Source organism: Vitis riparia, chromosome 2 (assembly GCF_004353265.1).
Source record: "Vitis riparia cultivar Riparia Gloire de Montpellier isolate 1030 chromosome 2, EGFV_Vit.rip_1.0, whole genome shotgun sequence".
NCBI classification, from domain to species: domain Eukaryota; kingdom Viridiplantae; phylum Streptophyta; class Magnoliopsida; order Vitales; family Vitaceae; genus Vitis; species Vitis riparia.
In genome coordinates, this window is record NC_048432.1 from 13,838,936 (window position 1) to 13,862,323 (window position 23,388).

Consider the following 23,388-nt stretch of genomic DNA (forward strand, 5'->3'; position numbering starts at 1 on the left):
GCGTTTATATGATACCACAAAGGGCCTTTTTAAATTTGGAAACATGATAAAGGTACCAAGCATCCTTGAAGCTAGGAGGTTGTATCACATAGACATGCTCCTCAAGGTCACCAGTTAAGAAGAACTAACTAGCCACTAGTAAGAGCTAAGGTAAGAACCACACAAATAGTGGCAGCCTTCATTATAAGAGTAAATGTCTCAAAATAGTCCAAGTCATGTATTTGATTGAACTCTTTGACGACTAAATGAACTTTATAGCTATCAATGGAACTATTAGGTTTATATTTCAACTTTAAAAAATTACAACCAATTATATTAGCATTAGAGGAGGACCAACTGCCAACTATCATTCTACCTAAGATCTAAGAGCTTGGTTAACATAGTAGCTATCTAACATGGATGCTTTAAGGCCTACTTAAAAGTGTAAGTTTCTACTAAAGAAACAATAGCAAATGATTTTTTTTTAGAAGCATATCAGTTTGTTCTAGTTGGTGTCCAAGCAGAAGCTTCAATATCGATATGTTAGTGTAAGATCATAAAGATAAAGTAATACGCACACAAAGATACATAATATTTTAATATGGTTTGACCAATCATGTCTACATTCACTAATGAGAGAAAGTCATTGATTATAAAGGATAAAAATCATATACAACTGTTAAATCTTAAAACATCAATATCATATTTCCTTACTTCTTGTATCTATATCTTAAACCAAGAGCCCCTCACTCTATTAGATATTTACAATTATTTCATCTATCTCTGCTTACTCGGTATGAATATGGTTCGGTCATGATATTATTGGATTCTCTCAATACATAGAGTCTTTAAAGGTCATATATGTTGCTTTATTTTCATATGGGCTTTTCGAAACCTTAACCTTTATTTCCTTATTATGCTATAGCTACTTCTTGGTATATTCTTACTTATAGAGAACATCAAGGGAAATCTTCTACCTATCTCCACTTAATACCATGGATGACAAAAGGGGTCATCTCCAACATGCTAAGGTAGGTGATGAGAGATCATATCCTCATTTTCACTTGTTGGCTTCGCTAACACCTCTCACATCATTAAGGGGCACTTTCAAGTAGTTGTCTTTATTTTATTCATGAGTGGAGTTGCTTGAGCTTAGTATCATTGCATTGGGTATGTATCACCTATACTTCCCTTGAAGATGTTTGGTAGCACAATATTCATATTCTTGGTGTTTGCCCTTGCATCAAGTATGTGGGATGACTTGAGGGCCATCATTTGGCGGCTAAAATTGGAAGCTACCACAACAAAATTGGCTCAAATACTACTTCGATTATTTTGATCAAATTAAGAGGAAGAAGATAACTAAACAAGACTTGTGTGGCTATCACTACATATTTCTCCAATCACTTACTTACATGCACAAGTGTCAATATATTATTGGTTCATATACACATGACACCATCTTAGTGATCCATGAACACTTGATATTGTTTTGTTAGTTCATACTACAACATCAAATTCATTCTTATCCAAAAATCTCTATAAAGAGGCCTCCATGGTCACCATTTTAAGGGCTAAAAATTTTCTCTCCTAAGGAATTTGCTCTCCATAATTTATTGACATTTTTCTCTAATCCTTCTCACTTCTCAATCCATTCTATTTTCCCCTTAAATTGAAATATCTCACGATTCTAACCATCCACATGACAATCTTCTTTTATCCGAGAATCTAGATGTAAACACATAATAAAATGATAAAATATTCAATTTTATCTTTTTAATTTTTTTGAAAGGCTTATCAAGTTAGTCAAGGCAACTTGGAACTTTACCAATTGAAAATAAGAAAATTTTAATTTTACCTCTCTTTTTCCACCAATGAATGGTAAGGGAAAGTTTTTTGACAAATAAGTGCAAAGCCCAACCGAAACACAAAGAAACATGCATTTAATTATGATGAAAATATTAGCTTTTACCAATACATTGATGGTTCGATCGATTTTACTGAAATACATATGAAACCACCTTAGTCAAAACATAACGTTTTGCTTTGACCACCAACGTTCAAAAGTAGCCTTTAAGCATATTCATCGGAGGTGGGCACCGACGCATAAGATTCAATGAAAATGATTCCGTACACCAATCCAGCCAGTCCTCCTCCCACAAGTGGTCCTACCCAATATATCCAATTCTCTGAGAAATCGCCGCTGACCACCGCTGGACCGAATGATCGAGCCGGGTTCATTGAACCGCCACTGAATGGACCGGCGGCCAAAATATTGGCACCCACTATGAACCCTATTGCAATGGGTGCGATTATTCCGAGTGAACCCTTCTTGGGGTCGGCAGCGGTGGCGTAGACAGTGTAGACCAGTGCAAAGGTTATAACAATTTCCATCACCACGCCCTCAATCACGTTCATCCCGGCGGCAACACCATGAGTCGGTATGCTCTATCAAAGAAATACAGACAAATAAATAAATAAAATTAAGTACTGTTTGGTAAGTATTTTTTAAAAAAATTTAAAAATAGTTTTTAACAATAATTTTCTAAAAATATTTTATAATATTTTATAAAATAAAATTTTATTTAAAAATTTTGAATATACTTTAAAATTAATTTTCATACATGATATTTTATTTTTAATCATTATACATATTTATATAATTATTTTTTTAAACGATTGTCAAATAATAAGTTTAAAAATACCTTTTAAAAAATAAAAAACAAAAAATAATTTTTTTTGGTGTTTTGTTTTTTAGAAAATAAAATATTGTTTTTAGAAATAATTATTAAACAGACCTTAACCATAAATTTTATATTATTAACCAGAGAAATTTTATGATCAACTAATGTGCTCTTAAATATTTATATGGATAAAATTTTTGAAGAACCGTACTTACCTCCCCATTAGTGGCAAATTTAAGGAGAAGGCAAGCAACAATGGAGCCAAGACACTGAGCTATCATGTAGAAGATGCCAGTTAGGATGGTGATGTGGCCTCCGATGGCCAATCCAAAGGTGACAGCTGGGTTCAAATGACCACCTGAGATGTTGGCAGCGATGGAGACCCCCACAAACAGAGCAAAAGCATGCGCGATGGCCACTGCCACCAGGCCAGGTGGATCCAATGCTGCATCTGATGTCAGTTTACCTACACATGTGAAAAAATAGAGTAGTTTTTAAAACATTATTATTTTATTTAGTTATCGCAGGCCGGTAGTATAATTTAGAGTCCATTAAAATAGTGATGGTAGAATTTCACATTTTCTTTTTAATATAGGATATTATAAACACCCTTTATGCAAATACAACGTACTCGTATCCTACAGAATTATAAGGTCAAACAAACAAATATTCTTTATAGGTCAAACAAATCTTTATACAGAAATCGGAAATCGGTTCTAATACCATTTATAATAACTTGCATCCAATTATGTGAATATTGTTTACTTTGGATCCAAAATGACTCTCACAACTTTAAAACTCGTTTACAAAATTAAGAGAAGTTCACGTTTATATAAGATCGAAAACTTTCTTTTATTTTCGATATAGAATATCAAAAAATATCTGTAACATCTCATATAAGATAGATATAAAATTCATGGTGTTATATAAGTATGAATTTCTTTTAACATTGTAAATGTGTTTTAAAATTGTGAAAACCGTTTTGGATACAGAACGGATAATATTACATGGTTCAATATGAATTGTTACGGTATATATGTATTAGAAATATTTTAGACTATTTTAATAAGAATTAATTATTTTAAATAATTCTTCAATTTCCTTAAAAATATTTTTTTAAAATTTATTAAATACATAATTTTTATATATCAAAAAATATTTTTAACCTCTTTCAACATCATTACCAAACAGATTATAAATCAAACAATCACCAACAACACTTACCATAAGCAATTGCGGATCCAACCCCAGCAAACACGAAAAGAAGAGTAGCATTAAACTCGGACAGATAGGCCTTGAGCGACCCGACACTGAAAGAGTCACCAAAGCTACCAAAGGCAAGCTTCACCATTTTTGGTCACTTCCCTTGACAAAGACGATGAAGCTATAAAGGAAGAAGGAATGGCACATTTACACTTTCCACGGTGCATGGTTTATATAATAGGGCTCATGGGCATAGTGCTTACCAAGCTAGGCCATAGCCGGCACCGACCATGGCCCAATCGATATGCTGGTGCGGTATGATTGGCCGTCGACTAACCGACTTTTGTTATATTAATAAGCATTATGGGCATAATGACAACTAACTTAACTAGTAATTTATGGAGAAGGGGACAACAGTTTGGAGGCCTTGTCGAGATAAGCACATTACAATGGTATATTATTAAAGAAGGTTCATTCATTTCAAGATGATGGAATGTGATGTCCTTAACCTTAAAGAATATATTGGATAAATTGATTGAGATTGGTCCATTTGTAACTAACAAAAATAAATTGTACCCTGAAAATAGCTTTGGTTTTTTTTTCTATTTTTATAATAATTTTGTTTTTGTTTTTTTGTTGTTTTTTTTTTTTTTTGTACTTAGGTTTAATTTCTTTTTGATAAAGTTTTTTTTTTCTTTTTCTTTTTTATTTAGTGATTGGAAATTTATATACATCAAAAGTTTAAATTAGATGTTACATGTCTTAGCAAATTAATGCCTAAATAAATTTTTTATTTTTTATTTTATTGTGAAATAATACATAAATATAATTAAAAACTTATATATTTTCAAATTACCAGATTTTTATATAAAAATTAAAATAAATGAAATAAATATGAAATATCATAGAAAATTAATTTATTAATTTAAATTTTATTTTTATTTTTTTTTCTGTTTTTTTATTTTTGAACTTTTTTTTTTCTTCAATTTTTTCAAAATCAATGGGACATTTGGTAAAACATAATACTTATCACTTAATGACTTAAACTGATTTTAAATTAAAATATAATTATTGACTTAAAACTTATTACCTTATTTTTACTTTAAGTATTAAAATTATTTGATAAAATCAACTTATAACTTATTCGAAACCATCCAACATACGTATTTATTTTCATAAATTATAATTTAGGTAAATAAAATGAAATAATAATGTTGAATAACAAAAGAGATTATAAAGGTAATTAAAGTAAATAGAGATAAAAATGTTAACTTCAAAATAAGTTTTTTTTTTATTAATTAAAGTTATTTTACTAAGTATGATTAATTTATTTAATGATTTAAATTAAGTTATTAAATTATTTTTAATTATTAAATTAATTTATTAAATACTTGATAGGTATACCTTTAATGGTTTGACAAAATATCATCTACGTCAGTACTTTCATCTATTTATTTATTTATTGTTGCACTAGTGAGCATGATGATGATGCAAGGACCCAATAAACTTAAAAGTGGACTCATGATGATGGATTGTTAATGGGTGGGCCATGTATGTTGCTTTAAATTATTTTTCCTTTTTGATACATTTAGAACGAAGACATAAAGAGTCCAACATGAAGAAATGGAGGGAAATTACCTACTTTTCAAAAGATTGTGAAAGAAAATGTAATTATCCATCACATAAAAGGTGGTTGTGTGAATTATTTTATTAAATTTCGATTTAAAAATTTGTGTTCCGTTGAAGACTTCAAGGACAACCAATCATGTAATACCACGATGATTAGGGCGGTCTAGTGTAGGCCCTTTGGAGTTCGTGCCTTGTTTTTGTTTTTGTCCGTTTTTGGAATGGTAGTTGGAAAACATTCTTCCTTCGCATTGCTTCAAAAATTACATAAAGAAGGAAAGTATAAAAATAAATAAATAAATTATTTTTATCTACTATTTTTAATTTATTTAATTTATTTTAACTTTTAATATAAAAATTAAATAATTTGAAAATATGTAAACTTTTAACTAAGTTGAATTACATTTGATTTTTTTTTTTTTTACTATTTTTCATAATAAAATTTTATATAAGAAATTTGTTTTTCTTAAGGAAAGCAAAAGTAAAAATATGAAGTAATTAATGAAAATAAAATGTAAAAAATAAGTTTAAATTCAATAAATTATTTTTATATTGCTGATGTCGTAGGTTAGCAAATTATGATGTACTTACTTTCATAGGTTGAATCAATAAGACTATTTTGAATTTTATTAAAATTGAATTGAGATCAGTTTTCATCAAATTCAAGGAAAATATGCATTTAATTAGTAAAATTTTTTGAATGACTTATATATAAAAAAAATTAAGTTAAAAATTATGGATAAAAAAAAGCTTGAAAAATTGCACAACCATAGAGTTGATTAAGGATGAGCATTTAAATGACCTAAAGGGTGTTAAAATGCACTTCAATGACATTCAACACCGCATTTGATATTCGAATGTCCGTTTCAAGTTTTTATATTTCCTTCTTTGTTTCAACACAAAAATTACAATTTTTTAATGTTTTAAAATTAGAAAACTCTCAATGATTAACTCCTAAGATTTTTTAAGTATAGACAGATATATTTTATTTAAATTTAAATATGGATTCTAAAACACTTCTAAAAATACAACTATTATCAAAATTTGCACCTCAATTTCTCAAACCTTTCAAGATATTTTTTCAAAATAACTTTTTTATTAAAGCAAATGTTAAAAATTCACATCATATAAATTTTGATAAGGGTTCCGAGAAATTCACTTAGAAGTATGGAAGGAGTGTTACATTGAGAATGCAAAAAATGAATATAGGTATTAACGATATAAGATCGTAAGAAGTAAACACATCCAATTAAACAAAACTCAATAAAACTGTGTATCTATGCGTGGTTTTTTACGCTTAAAAGTTTCTAATTGATATTTTAATGTTAGATATTATGTTTGTTTGTGTGCTTGAACATATATATGTATAACTTTGTGTCAAAAAATAACTCTATATTTGTTCGATTAATTTTATTAATTTAACTCATTAAAAATATTAATATAGAAGTAAAGAAAAAAAATTGATTGGCTAATTTCATTCACACCTGTGAAGATTTAGTGCAAATACATTATGCATTAAGCCATTATTGGTTTTTGATTTCCTGGGTTAGCACCCTATAAATATATGTCACCTGTGAATTTATTTAAAAAATAAAATAAAATTTATTTTTAAAGAATTATTCAATACACTTACCTAAAATTTCTCCAAAAATATATTTTATAAATGGAATAAATCTTTAGAAATGTTCACCACTAAAATTTGAAAATAATGATGGTTATTATACTAAACCTTATAAAGTACGAGTGAAATTAGCCCATGAAATTATATTATTTTTTATTAAGACTTTGTTGTTATTTATGAGAAAGGATATTTCATATTTAATAAAAAATTTATAATCCTCGTATCATCCTTTGAAACTTTAACTCAAGTTTCCAACTAAGATAAATAATAAGGATCCTTCTACACTACACCACTTAATCGATACTTATGGAAAAGCAAGATCAATCACAACGTGATATATATATAATTTAGTTTCATTGCTTTGTATACCCAACTTTCGACTTATTATTTCAATTTTTTTTTAACTTTTGTACATATATTTATATCCTCATCCAATAACCTCAATCTTATCATCCAATGACCTAAAAGTTTCCAAAAAAAATAGGATAGCTTGTTGATAAAGTATTTTTCTTTTTAGTATTTTTTGTAAAAAGATATTTTCCAAAATTAAATAATGTTATAGTTTTGAATAAGAAAAGCAAATGGCAGGTGTAATAGATCAATCACATGGTGTGAAGCATACCCACCCACCCTCTAGTAGAGGGCATTTTAGAAGGCAGGCAGAAGCATCTAAGCCAGACTTCAATGGGAGTATTGAATGGACAGCTTTAATGAGAAAATGAAGTCCAAGCTACAGGCCACTCCATCCCATGTTTTCTTAACAAAGGGCAGAGTCTAATCCTTTTCTGTCACTATCATCATCAAAAAGACAAAAAAATCCCAAAACTTTGCTTATAAGCATGTCTAATGTGGAATGCAACATTTTTATTCTACATTACAAGAGCCAGAGGTCATTTGTGGTATCACACCAACAGCTAAGAATCCTATTGTATTTTGTAGTTTTAAAACACTTCAAACGCTTTATTTGAAGGTAAAATCTTATAACTATTTTTAAAAACAATTCTAAAAAACAAGTTTTCAAAATTATTTTATGATGTTTTGTAAAATATGTCGGTTTGAGAACTTAAAATATTTTTAAATGTTTTTTTTTTATTTTTAAAAATAAATTTTATGTGTAGTATTTTATGTTTAATAATTTTTCATATTTATATAATTATTTTTTAAAACAGTTTTAAGAAAACAAGTCAAAACAATTAAAAATAACTAAAAAAATGTATATAAAAATTTCATATTTTATGTTTTTTAAAGGAGAAAATTGTTTTCTATTTTTTTGTTGTCCAACATGTTTTTTTTGTTTTTTTATATAACTAAAAGTTTTGATAATTATTGATATATTTCAAAATTTTAATTGGATTTAATTGTTGATATTTAAAATCAATTGATGTTTAGTGAATATACTAAACCTTTTATAATAATCATTGTTTGAGAGCGATATTATTCCACCTCAACAATCCAGTTTAATGAGGGTATGCTAAAGCTGCTAAACCTTCTATGATACCAATTATTGAATTGAGTTTTAATTGCATCATCTAAAAATTAATTGATGCTTCGTGAAAATAGACTAAGTTTTTTATGACATTCAATCGCTATTATTTGAGCAACTTATTATTAAGCTTTGCATTGTTACAGCTCCAATAACTATATTAATATTAGAAAATATTAAGGTATTGATTTGATATATACTCAATTTGTAATTTTGACCATTGAAAAAGTAATCTAAAATCTAGACCTTAGATGAGGGTATGGATAAGAGCAATCAAGATAAACAAAAAAAAAACAATCAAACAAACAAATATGATCAAGTGCAAATAAATAAATTAAAGTATAAAAGAATTAGATTAAGGCACAAATGGGACATGGGTGAGGCACAAAGCAATGAAATCAATTTTATATATATGGTTTGTTGCGATTTGTCGCATTTTTCGGTAAAGATTGACTCATTAAAATATTATATCGAAACTTATGATATATTATTATTAATATTATTATCATTATTATTTCATATAAATTATGAATGAAAGATGAATTATATTTGCAAACTTATTTTCATACCAAATATTTCTATGATAGGTTCTAATTTTGCTATCTTATATGTAAATGCAAAATTAAAAGTATTACCAAACAGGCATAAAAAAAATTTAAAAAAAAAAAAAAATTGGATTCTCAAAATCCCAACTAGACAAACCCAGAGATGACCCCAATTAAGCCAGGATAAATGCATCATGCCTAGCAAAGCTACAACTTGTAGACTTTTCAGGGGTGTGTTGATCATAGCCAGAACTTGTCAACAAGCTCTGATGAGCTACTCATAGCTAATATGATGCAAAAGCCTCATCACAACTCCACAATTTTCCTTATGAATATGTCCAAAATGAATTACTTTTAAAGCTAAAGGCTTTAGCCCATGCTTAGCTAAGATGCGAGGGTGGTCCATGATTTAGGCTTGGATTAGACTGATATTTTTAAAATTTAATAAGTGCTTTTTCACATGTGTTGGAGTATATTTGTTAAAAGAGCTTATCAGTTATCACTTAGAGTTAGTACATGCTAGTGGTCCATGGTTGATATTTTTAAAATTTATTGCAGAGTTTGGGGTCAAAGTGGCCCTTAGGGGCCATTAAAGTACACAACCAGGGCAAATTTATTTTCTTGACTTATGCTTCGTAAAGGTACCACCATGTATGCATTTATGTACTATGCAAAATTTCAAAATATTATCTATATTTTTAATTATTACTAAAATATTTTATAAAAAAAAAAAACAATTGAAAACGCCAATAATATGTTTATAAAATAATTTTTCAAAAAACGGTTTTATGAGTTAGAAAATTATTTTATATCCTAAATCGTTTTCAAGAATAATTTTCAAACAGGTCGTAACTTTTTGTAGTAATTTATATTTTCGCTTATATCGAAAGCAATTTCATATAAAAAAATTATAATTATATTTAAAAAATTATGGAATTATGGGTTGCTTCAATTTCAATTCACAACTCATTTAAAAATAACCCTTTCTTTAAATATAAAAAAAAACTTTAATAAAACCAGAGCATAAACTTTTAAGAGGATGTTGTAGTTTAAATTCAATTCCGTGGTTGTAGTTTAAATTCAATTTCATGGTATTTGTTTTTTTATTTAATTTTAAATAAAACTTTAATACTTAATAGTGTTAAATATTAGATAGTTTGTTTTTATAGTATTTTATTTATATTAAGTATTAAAAAGTAAAAAAAAACTAATATATTATTTTTTCTATTAAAAAAAAACGTACATATTTTGATTTTTTTCTATTTAATAAAAAATTTATAATAAGTTATGAAAAAATAGAAAAACAAACTATCTAAATTTAAAAAAAAAAAATCAGTAAAAAGCCAAAAAAAAATAAAGCAAGTTTTTGAGGTAAATAGTTGGTTGAGTACTATAATTATATTTTTCAAAAATATTTTTCATCACATTGCTGTGGCAAGGAAGCGGGAATGATGATATATAGAATGTCCTGAACAGGAGGAGGATAATCTCAGCCCATACAAGAGTATAAGTATCCAAGCAGCCAAACTGACACCAGGGATTGGGTAACTGCTTCCAAGACTTGACAGTTTTTTTCCCTCTGAGAGAGAAAGAGAGGGTGCAGAGGCAAATTAAATTCCCTTATTCAATGCTCTCAACAACACAAAAGTGATCGAATTCAATTCAAACAGCAACCTGGTCCCACTTTTTTGGGTTAAGTGTAGGTAAATGGCTTCACATTCTTCTCTCAAATTCAAATTCATCTGCACGCTTCTATTCAATAAAAAAAACCAGTCATTCAAAGCTCAACCCCATTAAAGAACCATCTCTCTCCATGCCCGTCTCTCAATCGCTGTCCCATGTTTATTATCATTTGCACTCATTGTTTTCAGTTTTCTAAAATATTAATAGTTATAGTAGTAAAGTTTTCCTTACCATAAAAAGAATTTTTTTTTTTTAATTTTTTTTATGTAGAAGAATGATGTGAGGGTTTGGGATCAGCTATAGATATTTGCAAGAAAAATAATGGATGGTTTCAATGTAGAGGAGGATGAAGAAGCAGCTGGGAAGAGAGGAAGTGGAGATCCCTCGGCATGTTCCCATGGCCATGCTCGACACAGGCGTTCTAAAAGGTCCAATTTATCGTTTTGATTTTATTTTACTTTTGTATGTTCTGTAAAAGTGGGTAATCAGAATGTTGAGCAACTCTATTTTTAGGGAGTTTGGAAGAAGATTTTTTTTATTTTATTTTTTGTTTGTTTTGTCCACAGAAAATTTATTATTCTTTCATGTATATGTTGAACTGAAAGTGGGTGATCAGATTCTGAGATGCTTGGAGGATATGATTTTTTTTCTTTGTAATTAAATGGGTGTTTAGGTTTCTATTTCTGTTCATGTGCTTGTGTTTGTCGGTGCCTACAGTTTAAAATTTTGACTTGTTGGGTGGTTTCATTTTCGTCCTTTAAGTTAGGGATGATTTTAATTATGTATGCTCTTTTGTTTATTTATTTTCTGATTATATAGTGTTTCCATCAACTACCTTAAGGTGTCCTCTTTTAGATGGTCTGAGTTCTTTGAAGTTCATTCATAGGTGGATGTGAAAGTCGAATCTTGAAGATGAATGTGCTTTGAATCAATGAACATTTTAGGGCTCATGAGTGCTGATGATTAATGTGAGTTGGTGGGAGAGAGGAGAATAGTACGGGTGATTAACTAGTCGGTGTATTTGAAACAAGCAGCCATGGAAAAGCAATTGAAATTTAATCAAGTTTAAGATTTCTTTGATTGAAAGAAAAAGAATCCATTGCTGTCTTCCCCATAGGATTTTCCCTTTGTCCTTGTTCTGTTTTTTGCTTAGATTCTCCATAGATATTGAAATCAGCATTTCTCATATTCACTCACATAGCATGCTAATCAGGCATCGCCTCTCCTTTTAGCATTCTTAATGGGATTACAGTTTTTTTTTTCAGTGCATCTGACAAAAAATTGGATGTTTCAAGAGGTGGAGTTTCTTGTTCCACACGGAGAGACTTGAAGGAATCGCATAGAAGGCCTCATGTAACAAATGTTTTCATAGTCTTCTCATTTGATTCTTATCATAATCATGTATGATGATAATGCTTGTAAACTAAGGACTACTGATTTTACAATTCATGATTTTTTTTTTATTGAACCATACAGGAATTGTCACCTTCAACACGGACTCACGCGGCGCCAAGTACTCTTCATGAACACCCTGGTCATATTAAGAGGAATACTTCATCAACCCATCGAACCTCCTTGGAGAAAGACGTAAGCATATGATTTGAATTCCTTTTCTTTCACTAAACTGGATTTACATGAATCCATGCTTTTCTTTGCAGTGAGATGTTGGATTCTATGGATCTGTTTCTGACCATGTTTGTAGTCACATCTTCACATCTAGTATTTATTGGAAACATCTTGTAAATAATAAATTTTTTTTCCTTGCAAGATGTTTCATTCCTATGAATAAAACATTTTTTGAGGACCACTGAAACATTTGTCCTCAGAATATGATGCTCCCAGTTCACAAATTTTTATCCCAAAATTTCAAAAGCCTTTTAATTTTTCACCATGAAGTTCCATATAAATTTGGTTCCTTTTCTTATTGGGTATGGCAGTGTTGAGGGAAGATATTTTCTAAACAATATCCATAGATGAGGCTGCAATATGAGCAAAATATCCTTATGCTCAAAGACGATATACGTTTTTAAGAATCTGTCTGGTCTGAATCTTTGGGTAATCCATGCTGACTATAGAATATAGCATGTATTTCCTTGTCAATGCCAGATGGCTAAAACCCCTATGCTTGTTAAATAATCTATTTCAGAAACAATTCTCAGTTTCCATATAACAATGTTTATAAATCTAACATATTCTTGCTGCAAATTATGTATTAATTTGCAGATTGAGCAGCTGCAATTGCGTTTGCAGCAAGAGAAATCCATGCGCACTATGCTTGAGAGGGCGATGGGTCGAGCTTCTAGTACATTGTCACCTGGGCATAGGCATTTTGCTGCTGAGGTAAATTTGCCTCTGGGAACCGACTCTCAGAGAGATTTTGCTAAATATTCAACGATTGCTGATTGAAAGTTACCTTATGATTTAAAGCATTAGGGACAGAAAATAGCATATTTATTGAGTAGAAAATCTTGAACCTTCATGCTTCTTCTTACTCATTTGCCAAAGAGGGTGCCGCGCTTTCCTGATGGCTTACCTAAATATAAATACTTGTGGAACAGAACATGAGCAAGAAGGCATGAGCAGTTATATGTAACCTGAACCCATCTTCACTTGCATGTTTCCTATCGATACTCTTCCTAGGCTTCCTACTACTTTGCTTGAAAAAGTAGGATTATCCGTAAATGGGTTTGAACACCTTTTTTCTCAAGAGTTTTGGTTGGTTCAGTCTCTGCATTCCTACAAATCAGTTATTAAAGCATATGAATATTGCTCTTATACTCACCAAGTATTCTCACCATATTACTTTGTCAAGTCAGATTGTCCATGCCAAAGCTTTGCTATTTTAATTCATGACCCACAATAAATAGGATAAGTAGAATTAGATCCTTGATACTCTTTTTCATTTCAGACGAAGGAGTTGATTGCTGAGATTGAATTACTTGAAGAAGAGGTTGCAAATCGTGAACAACATGTTCTCACTCTCTATAGGAGCATTTTTGAACAATGCGTTAGTCGACCGCCTTCTGAGCAAAGCTCAAGCATGGCTTCTCCTGCCCATACAAAAAATGAATCAAGGAAACACCCAAGTATAATTTCAAGTGCATTTTGCTCCTCAAAGAAGTTCCCTTTGCGACCTTTCCAAGTTCTGACTTCTATGGATGACAAGGGAAAAAAAACCTCAATGTTGCAGTCCAAGAGTAAACATGCTTCATTGTTAAGTAGCAAAGGCAGCATTCATTTTGAGAAGACTTGTTCAGACACTGATAAGGTAGTATACTTTTTATACTTCTCCTTTATCATTTTTCAAATGTGTATCTCATGTGTGGTTGTTACATTTGATTTTATTTAATATCATATCTTCCAGTATCTAAAAATTGCCGTATTCCATTTCTATCTTCTTTTTCCAACTTGCTAAATATATGATAGTTCTGTTTCATGTGAAGTGCATCTTTTTGCTGCATATTTATATGTATGATTTATTAGCTTAAAGATAACATCTTCCTTGTACTTCTCATAATTATGGCATCTTTATTTCTGGTAAAAATCAGGTTTAACAAAAGTTGTTGACTCCTTATATATGCATTCAGAGTTATCATTTCTAAAATTATGTTGAATGCGTGAAACATTGTATGGTTCATGGACTAGTGTTTTTTTTCCCCAAAAGAAAGGGCACTAGTTTAGAAGGTTGGGTCCTGGTTTGCTCTGTTAAACAGAACCATTTGAACAAAGAAGAATGAAACAATTACAGCACTAGAGACCTGTTGGCTTCCCTGGAGAAAGAAGAAACCTAGCTGTCCAAGAAGACCTTATGTCAGTGGAAGCCTGATTCAGATATTTGAATTAGACCTTGATTAGCAAGTCCACACCTGGACATATTTAGAAGTTAAACCAGAAGAAAAATGGTTGTACTTCCAGTACCATACAAAACGGAAAAATTGTTCAGATCATGAACAGAACCAGAAAGCCGTGAGAGACAAGCACCATCAGAATATACACCCCAATTTGATGGAGTATACTGAGATGACTTGGATTAAAGTTCCTGAATGCACGAAGGTGTAATGGAAGGCAAGTTTGTTCCCAACTAGTAAAACCTTAGGAACTGCACCTTATGGGGGGGGTGGCCCATCAATTAAGTAAATGGGATGGGCTTATAAACGAGTGTTAAGCTCCATAAAATAAACCAAAAAACATAGATCCTTTTTATTTTGTGAATACAAAACTTTCCATTGAGGGGAACTAGAAGTGAAAAGGAAATAGAATAGTTACGCTGCTTTTTATTTATTATTTGAAATTGTATTTCCATACCACCTGAGCTAAGTCTGTTTTGTACTACAAATAGAATCATCTTATAGACAAAAATTGCAATGAAATACTTTTGTTTTCTTACTATTTGAATGGGGGCTCTCTGTTTTTTCTCCATGCTTTTTGAATGAAGTTTAATTGGTAATATGGATAGAGTATAGAATTTCAAGAATTGATAGCATTTGTCACCTTTGTTATCATTTTGCATACCACTAAAATATTTACAATGGATTTAGTAAATACTCCACTATACTGGAAAGATTTTTGCCTTAAAAAAGCTATTAAAACAGAATGTAATTTTCCCATGACTTCATTTCCATGGAGCATTAAAACACCCTTGTAGCATGTGCACATAACTAGTTCTAGTTATGTTTAATTCAATTTATTGGTTGGTCATGTAATTGCTATTTGTTTGAGCTTCTTATCTCACTTGTTTATGTCAGGTGCATGAAAAGTTACCAACCATGGACAGAAGTATGCTGCGGACTCTAAAAGATCATCTCTACCAGTGCCCGAGCAAATTGTCCGAGGAAATGGTCAGGTGTATGGCTGCAGTATATTGCTGGCTTCGTGGTGCGGCATCTGTGAATCCAGAGAAAAATCGATCACCGTTATTGTCAAGGTCATCCACTAATGTTATACTCCCTCGTCGTGGTATTGAAGAAGACCGGGAATGGTCTTGTAAATCCGTGGTAGAAATATCTTGGATATCAACAGACAAAAGTCAATTCTCTCGTGCATCGTACGCCATCAACAACTATAGGTAGGTATTGGTCACCCAAGTTCAGTGCAATGAGACAAGAGGGTATGAATCAGTCTGCCATTTGTTTAAAAGAAATTATGGAGTCTATCTAGGCATTGAGCTGGGAAGATAATGAGAGATCCCTGGGTACTTAGGCCCGCTCCATTTCATGCCTTGTTGTCCATCCTACTGGTGTAACACATTTAAAGAGGGGTCAGTGTTCTATGAACAGTGAGATAATCGCCCCTATGGAATGGTTTAATCAATTCAGCCCAGTTTCAATTTTCAAGGTCATAAATTATTTCTGCTTTTCTTTTTTTGAGGTAGATGGGAGTGTTCTAATAGAGCAGATTGCAACTGCCACTCACAAGAGTGACAGTTGCACTGGTTGAACCATGGACGGTCACCCTTCTTTGTCCCTGAAACAAAAGTAATGGTGCATTAGATCTTCCCTTATATTGTACCTATTGTATCCTATGCAGGAGTCCTGACTTAGAACTGTTTCTCGTTCTCCTTTTTATGATTTCAGAGTTCTCGTGGAACAACTGGAAAAGGTGAATGTCAGCCAGATGGAAAGCAATGCCCAAACTGCATTTTGGGTTAATGTGTACAATTCTCTAGTTATGCATGTAAAGAACTGCCTTACTAGTAATTAGTTTGTCCTACCAGTCTGTACCTATGTAAGTGTTTTACCTCGGACTTGTGCAGGCATATCTAGCATATGGAATTCCCCACAGTTCGCTTAGAAGGTTGGCCTTGTTTCACAAGGTAGTGCACTTCTTTTTTCCAAAATCGGTTTTGGTTGTAAAGAATCTTTTGCAATTAAACAAAACCTTTGAAACTCTTTCAAAAGCAATTCCATTGATATAATTTCCCTCAACCAGGTTCTGTTTCTATTTCTGCCACTACTGTGGTTTGATGAAACATATTCTTCACTTCATTCATTCTAGGATTGGGGGAATAATTCTTCTCAGTAGTTCAAATGCTTTTGCTCCTTCCCACTTAGCCATGGAGCAAACAAGCGCTGCTACAGGCAGCAGAGACTGATAATCCGTGGTTCCTTTGAAATGCAATCTCTTATGTGGATTTCATTTGTTGTCCTATCCTTTGAATTTGAAAATTCATCAAAACATATGTTTTGATCTAAAATTGATGGAGGCCATATTTCAAAAGGAAAATGGCTTATTCGCTGAAGGGTTCCACAGGCATTCCTTGGTTGCTGGAATCCTCTAGCATTTTTTGATAAATTTTTCTTCTTTTAATTTTTTAATCAAATAAAGAATTGATGTGTTTCTTTGGTGTAGTACAGGCTGCTTACAACATTGGAGGGTACATCGTAAGTGCAAATGCCATAGAGCAGTCAATATTTTGCTTCCGTACACCCCGAATTGGCCGGGTACTGACCTTACTTCAACAGGCATCCACACATAGGACATGTATTTGTGGCATTTCTTGGTTGGATCTAAAAATCATCCTGAGAAAAATCTATATAGCTGATGTCTGTTACTACCAACAAAAGCTTTTTCTTGAAATTTCTGGATTACAGTTTATTTCTTGTCCCACCTATCATTTTACTGACATGTCATGGATTGAATCATGTATAAAAGACAAAACAATTCAGAAATCTAGTCATGATTTTAACAGATGATCATATTTGGTATTAGATTTTAGATCTTGGTGTGGTTGTCATTGCATTTAACTTGAAAATATTACTGAACTGTGCATTTTATCCCAACCTTGATATTTGTTTGGATCTCCTAAAATGGTAGTGAAAGGAAAACATGTAGGAAGAATCTAAGATTTTCCTATGTATTTGTTCTATCATGGAAAATCAAAGGAAAGAAAATATTATAAAAGATCGTCTAAAATTTGTATATTTCAAATTCTTCACTCTCTATATAAAAGATAAATAAAACCGAAGAAGAATGAGAGAAAAAAACTGTTTAACCTTTTTCCCCCATTATTCTTTTGTCCTTCCCCTTTTCCTTATTTTTTCCTCTCGTGCTTTTCCTCAAACTTTCTATGATCCAAGTAAAGCCTAATAACAAAACTCATTCTCACATAATTAGAAGGGAGCATAATGTGCAAAGATTTGGTTACTAATTAATTCAATATCTTTTATTAGCCAGTCAGCCCCAAATAGGTTTTTTCTTAGCTTTATTCTAGCTCTTGTAGTCTGTATTTTAGTCTAACACATTCATAACCTAATGGAAAGGATTTTTTTTTTCCTTTTTTATAATGTACTTTTCCCCTTTCCTGATCAGCTATAGGAATATTGGAGAATATACTTTGTTTGCTTCTCCTTTTCTGTATACTAGAAAGTGGTAGTTTATTAGAATCTGTATACTAGAAAGTGGTAGTTTATTAGAACCAACGGGCCAAAGTCATCAGCGATTTTAACTTAATAGTTCACCTATGAGATACAGCTTGGTTCACTATCTGAATGTTGTTATTATTATTATTATTATTATTATTATTATTATTATTATTATTATTATTATTATTATTATTATCACCAATGAAATTGCAGTCCCTTATCCTCACCCTTCTTTCTTTTGTGTTGAATATAGTGGCTTGAGACCATCCTTTCAACGGCCATGAGGAAAAAATCTGGTGAAGAAAGGCAACTCATCAGCTCAAAATTTGGTCTTCCGAGTTCTCAACCCCTTGTTTGCTTTGCACTTTGTACTGGAGCTTTTTCTGACCCCGTGGTAACTTCTTTCTTCTATTACACATCTTTTTACACAGTAATGCAGCTTGAATGTCACTGGTTAATGGTTATAGGCTCCTGTATTTTCACTATCAGTTGGTTTGGGTACAAGTTACCAATGTATTTTCGCTTAAATTATTTCCATACGTGTGCTATTCCAGCTGAATATGGCATTAAATCAATTTGTTCTCAATTTGTAGTTGTTGAACTACTGGTTAAACTACATTCAGTTCAGTTGCAATGGACCTTAATTGGCATTTGGATGTCATGCTGAAATCTGAAGGATTTCTTCATGTTGTATTATTTTTTTACTGTATGGTTTAGGATTCCAATCATTATTTCATCTGCATATTATTTGGTTTGGCAATTTCACCATGGTGCACTACCAACTAGTGCATTAAAATGTGATGGACTTGTTCAGTTTTCATGAGATGTCCCAATGTACCCTAACAGAAAGTCTACTGTAAACTTGGGTTGATTTCTCAAAGCAACTTCAAGGAAAAATGAATACCAATGACCATAAGGGCAATCTTCAGGTTATTTTCAATGGAGCGTAGGGAGCGAAGGTGAAAATACTGTGGTTGGGAATGTGATATTACATAATACTTCTACATCAACCTCCAGTTTAGCTTTAGCTTTTCCCCTTCAATTTCTCTCCCCTAGACTGCCAGTTCCTGCTCCTTTGAACAAGACTAGAATTGCTTTAGGTCATTTCACATGGGCATAATTTAGTGAAGGTATATGAACACTTGCATTGAACTTTGATTGTAAGACATTTTTCCATGAAATTTGCTTCCATACTAAGCATTGGTTCTGATGACAATATACTAGACACAGTTGATTCTTGCAATTTTTTTTTTCCTAGCTGAAAGTCTACACTGCTTCAAATATTAAAGAAGAACTGGAAGTGGCAAAAAGGGAGTTTCTTCAAGCAAATGTAATTGTGAAGAAGTCAAGGAAAGTGTTTCTACCAAAGGTGCTCGAAAGATTCGCCAAGGAAGCCTCGATAAGCTCTGATGATCTCCTCAAGTGGGTCACTGAAAATGTTGATAAGAAGCTCCATGATTCAATACAGAAGTGCATTGACCATAAAACCAACAAGAAGGCATCTCAGATCATAGAATGGTTACCTTACAATTCAAGGTTCCGCTACGTGTTTACAAGGGATTTAACAGAGAAGCCATGGTGGGTATAATATTCTTTTTTCAATGCTCTAAGAATGCTTATGCATTTCTTTAACACGAATTGATGAATATTGTTTCAGATGAAACAGCCAGGAACTCAAACATCAATTCTTCAAATGTGATCTTCCTTAATGTACAATGATTGTTTGATCATCATTATGTAAGATAAAACTTTGCACTCCTGTGATCTGAATTAGTTCATGGTATTTTGTGGAGTACCATTGTAATTTTAGTTGATATATTTAGTTCATTATAAGCTTAACATCATTATTGCATGAGATAACACTCGAGTTCATTGTTGCGCAACTGAATCTGACACCTATGTTTCTTGTAGAGGGGCATCAATCCCTTAGGGCAAAGACAAAAACCCTTATTTTTCAAACTGTTTTGTCTTTATTGCCAGTGTTATTTAATGTACATGAACATCTTGAAATACCTTTCTTACAATGCGTTGCTTCCTGGAAAGTACCCTAGTGTGAGCACAAGATAGTGATGCTGATTAGACTAATGGCTCTGCACAGCTTCTAAGTTTGTGTCCCAACTTATATTTGGCCCTGTGGCTGAAATACAAGGAAACAGCAACAGAGACAGTGTGCCCTCCATTTGAATGCCCAACCAATCTTCATATATGGTAATGGAGCTATTATTTCATGTGGGTTTTGGGGTATTTTCTCTCTAAGAATCCCATCTTCATATTCTTTTCAGGACTGAACACAATAAAGATCAACTACGTAGGCTAAGGCTGTTGCCGGATTTGTTACTCAGTGGCTAGATAAAGTCTTGGATGACGAGAAATTGCAGAAACCATGGCTAGAAATATACTCAATAGGGGTGTGATATTTCACATTGAACAGAGGAAAAAGTTATATATATATATATATATATATATATATATATATATATATATGAGTTTTTCACAAGTGGTATTAAGTCGATCCCTGTTAGCCCATGTTGTGTCCTTTCTAACAATTAAAATTATTGCAGTTTTGAATATGCCGAAAACCATGAAGAATCTCACTGGATAGCCACTGAATAAAGCTCCTCTACATATGATCCATTAAGATTCATTCATCTCATGATTTTATTCTTTACTGCAATATATTTTACGTGTACAAAACGCCAAGATCAGTGCCTAGAGCTCCAGCTCCAGTACTCAAAGGCCACTAACCTCCAGCAGAGTGAAGTTTGCACATGGATAGATTTGTCCAGGCCCTTTCACATTTATGGGTGGAAGCCACCATCTTGCAAAAGCAACACTCCAGCATTATGAGAAAATTTGTAATTATCTCGTGGAAAACGCATCCTTTGTCCCAATATGCAATTACTGAGATCATAGACTCAACACTGCACAACCCATTAGGCAAAGATGGCAGGGATGTTGATGGATACCAAACAAAGCCATACAAAAATGGTCATCTGACTTTTAAGTGCCTAGATATAGGGTAGTACCACAACTTCAAGAATCTCATTCTAGAAATGTTTGTCAATACTGGGGGAAAGCTTCATTAAAACCCACCAATAAGAGCATGAAGTAACTTTCTTCTCACTAGTGGGAAGGTGGGCTCAAGAGACTTTCACCATACTCTTATCATGCTGACAATTTTTTCTAATGAAAATGTACCATTAACTTGAATTTGATTCCAGCGCCAGGACTAATGGGGATCCAGATATGGGGTATCCTTCACTAAACTTGTGCTGGATTTCAGGTCAATTTCATAAAAACCACGTGGCTCCCTTTGTGTGAAAATGAGGACTAGAGGGCTAAACAGTTAGATAATCCAATCTCCTCCTAACATTATGCCTCGTGGCCCACGTGCTTAACTTCAAGTGCAATATTCAACCTCTTAAGTCCTAACCCTGCATCTTTTTCGTTTCTCTAGTCATGTCGTAACTTTATTTTTCTTGTATTTCTTTTTTGGCTCCACCTAAACTATGAAGAAGGTAGTTTTCTATGATAGCTATAAAAAAAAATATATAACTATCGGCGCTAAGCCAATTAGAGTAAGGTTCGTCTAGCTTTGATGAAGTTAAGTAGATTTATTCCTTATTTCATACTTCTTGAGTAATCCATCCAATGTACTAGAGCTAGACGGGCTTCTCTCATGTACAAAAGGATGTTTGGACGGGTAGTTCAGACACGTCCCTCCAAAGATAATGGACATATATGTGCGTGCATATCTTGTTCATATTTTTTGAAGGGTTTATATAGAGTTGATGACACTGTCACTATAGTATTGACTATGTACTCGAACATTTTTTGTAATGATGATTGTCCTTAGGACGGCTGGACAATCATCTCAGTTAAGGGCAGTTGACAGGTGCTAAGATCTCAGACCGTGCAACTGTCTGTTCATTTAGTCTGTCAACATCTATAACCAATCACACGATATATGTATACATTTTTATATCATATTATTTGTATTTTAGTCTAATTTATTTGCACGCCTATATCTCAATCTTACTTATTTGTATTTTTATATTTTAATTCGATTTATTTATACTTTTATTTAATGAAATAAATTTTACTATACATATTGTCCGAATTTAAACTTTGATATCTTACCATTTTCCTCTCTTATAACTATCTTCCCTAGAAGTTTGGGTTGTGTCTTAGTTATAGTGTCACTGCTCTCTCTCTCTCTCTCTATATTTTTATAATGTATTTTGCTCTATTTTAAGTACTTTTAAATAAAAGAAGTTTACAAGTTTTAAATCTAGAAGTTCTTTCGTAAAACAATGAGTGGTACGAAATTGCATCATTTTTTTGATACATTTCTTGTTTTATGTTTTCTATATTTTTAAAAAGGAAAATAATGGTAACTTTTATATAAAATATAACCACACGTTAAAACTTACTTTAAAAAGATAATGCTTTTTAAAGCTATTACAAAAAATGGAAACACTAACAAATTTTATTAACTTAAATATAAAATAATATTAAAAAAATATAGAGTAATTAAGTTTATGTATATATTTTTTCAATAAGAGTTACCATATTTTATATAAAAGTTGTTACTATTTCTTATTTTAAGAAAATATAAATCATAAAGTGTATCAAAAAACATTCACATTTCTATTTTTTATTTTTAAAAATTGGAAATAGTAGTAACCCTTGTGTGAAATTTGGGAGCTAGAACGTAAAAATGTATGAATTTATTATCGTATCCTTTAAAAATCATTTTATAATTTGAGGTAATAAAAATTTTATCTTATAAAGATTTTTAAAAATTATTACATTTTTAATACTAAAATTTAATTCCTATATTTAAAAGGGTTATTTCATATTTGATTGAAATGGTAATTGAAAACTCAATTTTAAAAATCTAACTCTTTATTATTATTTTTTTTGTCATATATTAAAAAAATGCCCTTATTTATTTATTGTAAAAATAACAATTTCTTTTAAATTTTATATGTAAATACTTGAAATAATTAAAGATATTTATATCAAAAATTGATTATTCTTAAGAAAAAAACAAGAAAGATGTTAAATTCATATATATGAGAATTATTTTATTATTTTTAATCGATTAATTATATTTTAAATAAGATTTACTGCTATTTTTGTTTTAAAAAATAAAAAATAAAAAATTGGACTTTTTTTTTTTGAATAATCTATTTAAAGA

The 23,388-nt window shown here is 31.4% G+C and overlaps 2 protein-coding genes across 3 annotated transcripts; one reads left to right on the forward strand and one right to left on the reverse strand.

Moving 5' to 3' along the window:
• Nucleotides 1-1,887: 1,887 nt before the first annotated feature.
• On the reverse strand, nt 1,888-4,060 carry LOC117904643 (probable aquaporin TIP-type). Its single transcript, XM_034817345.1, has 3 exons — nt 3,888-4,060; nt 2,879-3,129; nt 1,888-2,427 (listed from the first exon to the last, which is right to left on the reverse strand). The coding sequence occupies exons 1-3, from the start codon at nt 4,012-4,014 to the stop codon at nt 2,053-2,055; spliced, it is 753 nt and encodes a 250-aa protein (XP_034673236.1). The 5' UTR covers nt 4,015-4,060; the 3' UTR covers nt 1,888-2,052.
• Nucleotides 4,061-10,894: 6,834 nt separating this feature from the next.
• On the forward strand, nt 10,895-20,045 carry LOC117927056. Of its 2 annotated transcripts, XM_034846441.1 has the most exons (12): nt 10,895-11,252; nt 12,090-12,177; nt 12,301-12,411; nt 13,048-13,164; nt 13,733-14,092; nt 15,570-15,889; nt 16,398-16,497; nt 16,577-16,636; nt 17,178-17,264; nt 18,439-18,579; nt 19,444-19,763; nt 19,843-20,045. In XM_034846441.1, coding segments are annotated over exons 1-12 (1,812 nt in total). In that variant the 5' UTR covers nt 10,895-11,145; the 3' UTR covers nt 19,844-20,045. The 2 variants fall into 2 exon arrangements, with proteins under 2 accessions (XP_034702332.1, XP_034702324.1); XM_034846433.1 differs by having other exon boundaries at nt 19,444-20,045.
• The last annotated feature ends 3,343 nt before the right edge of the window (nt 20,046-23,388 follow it).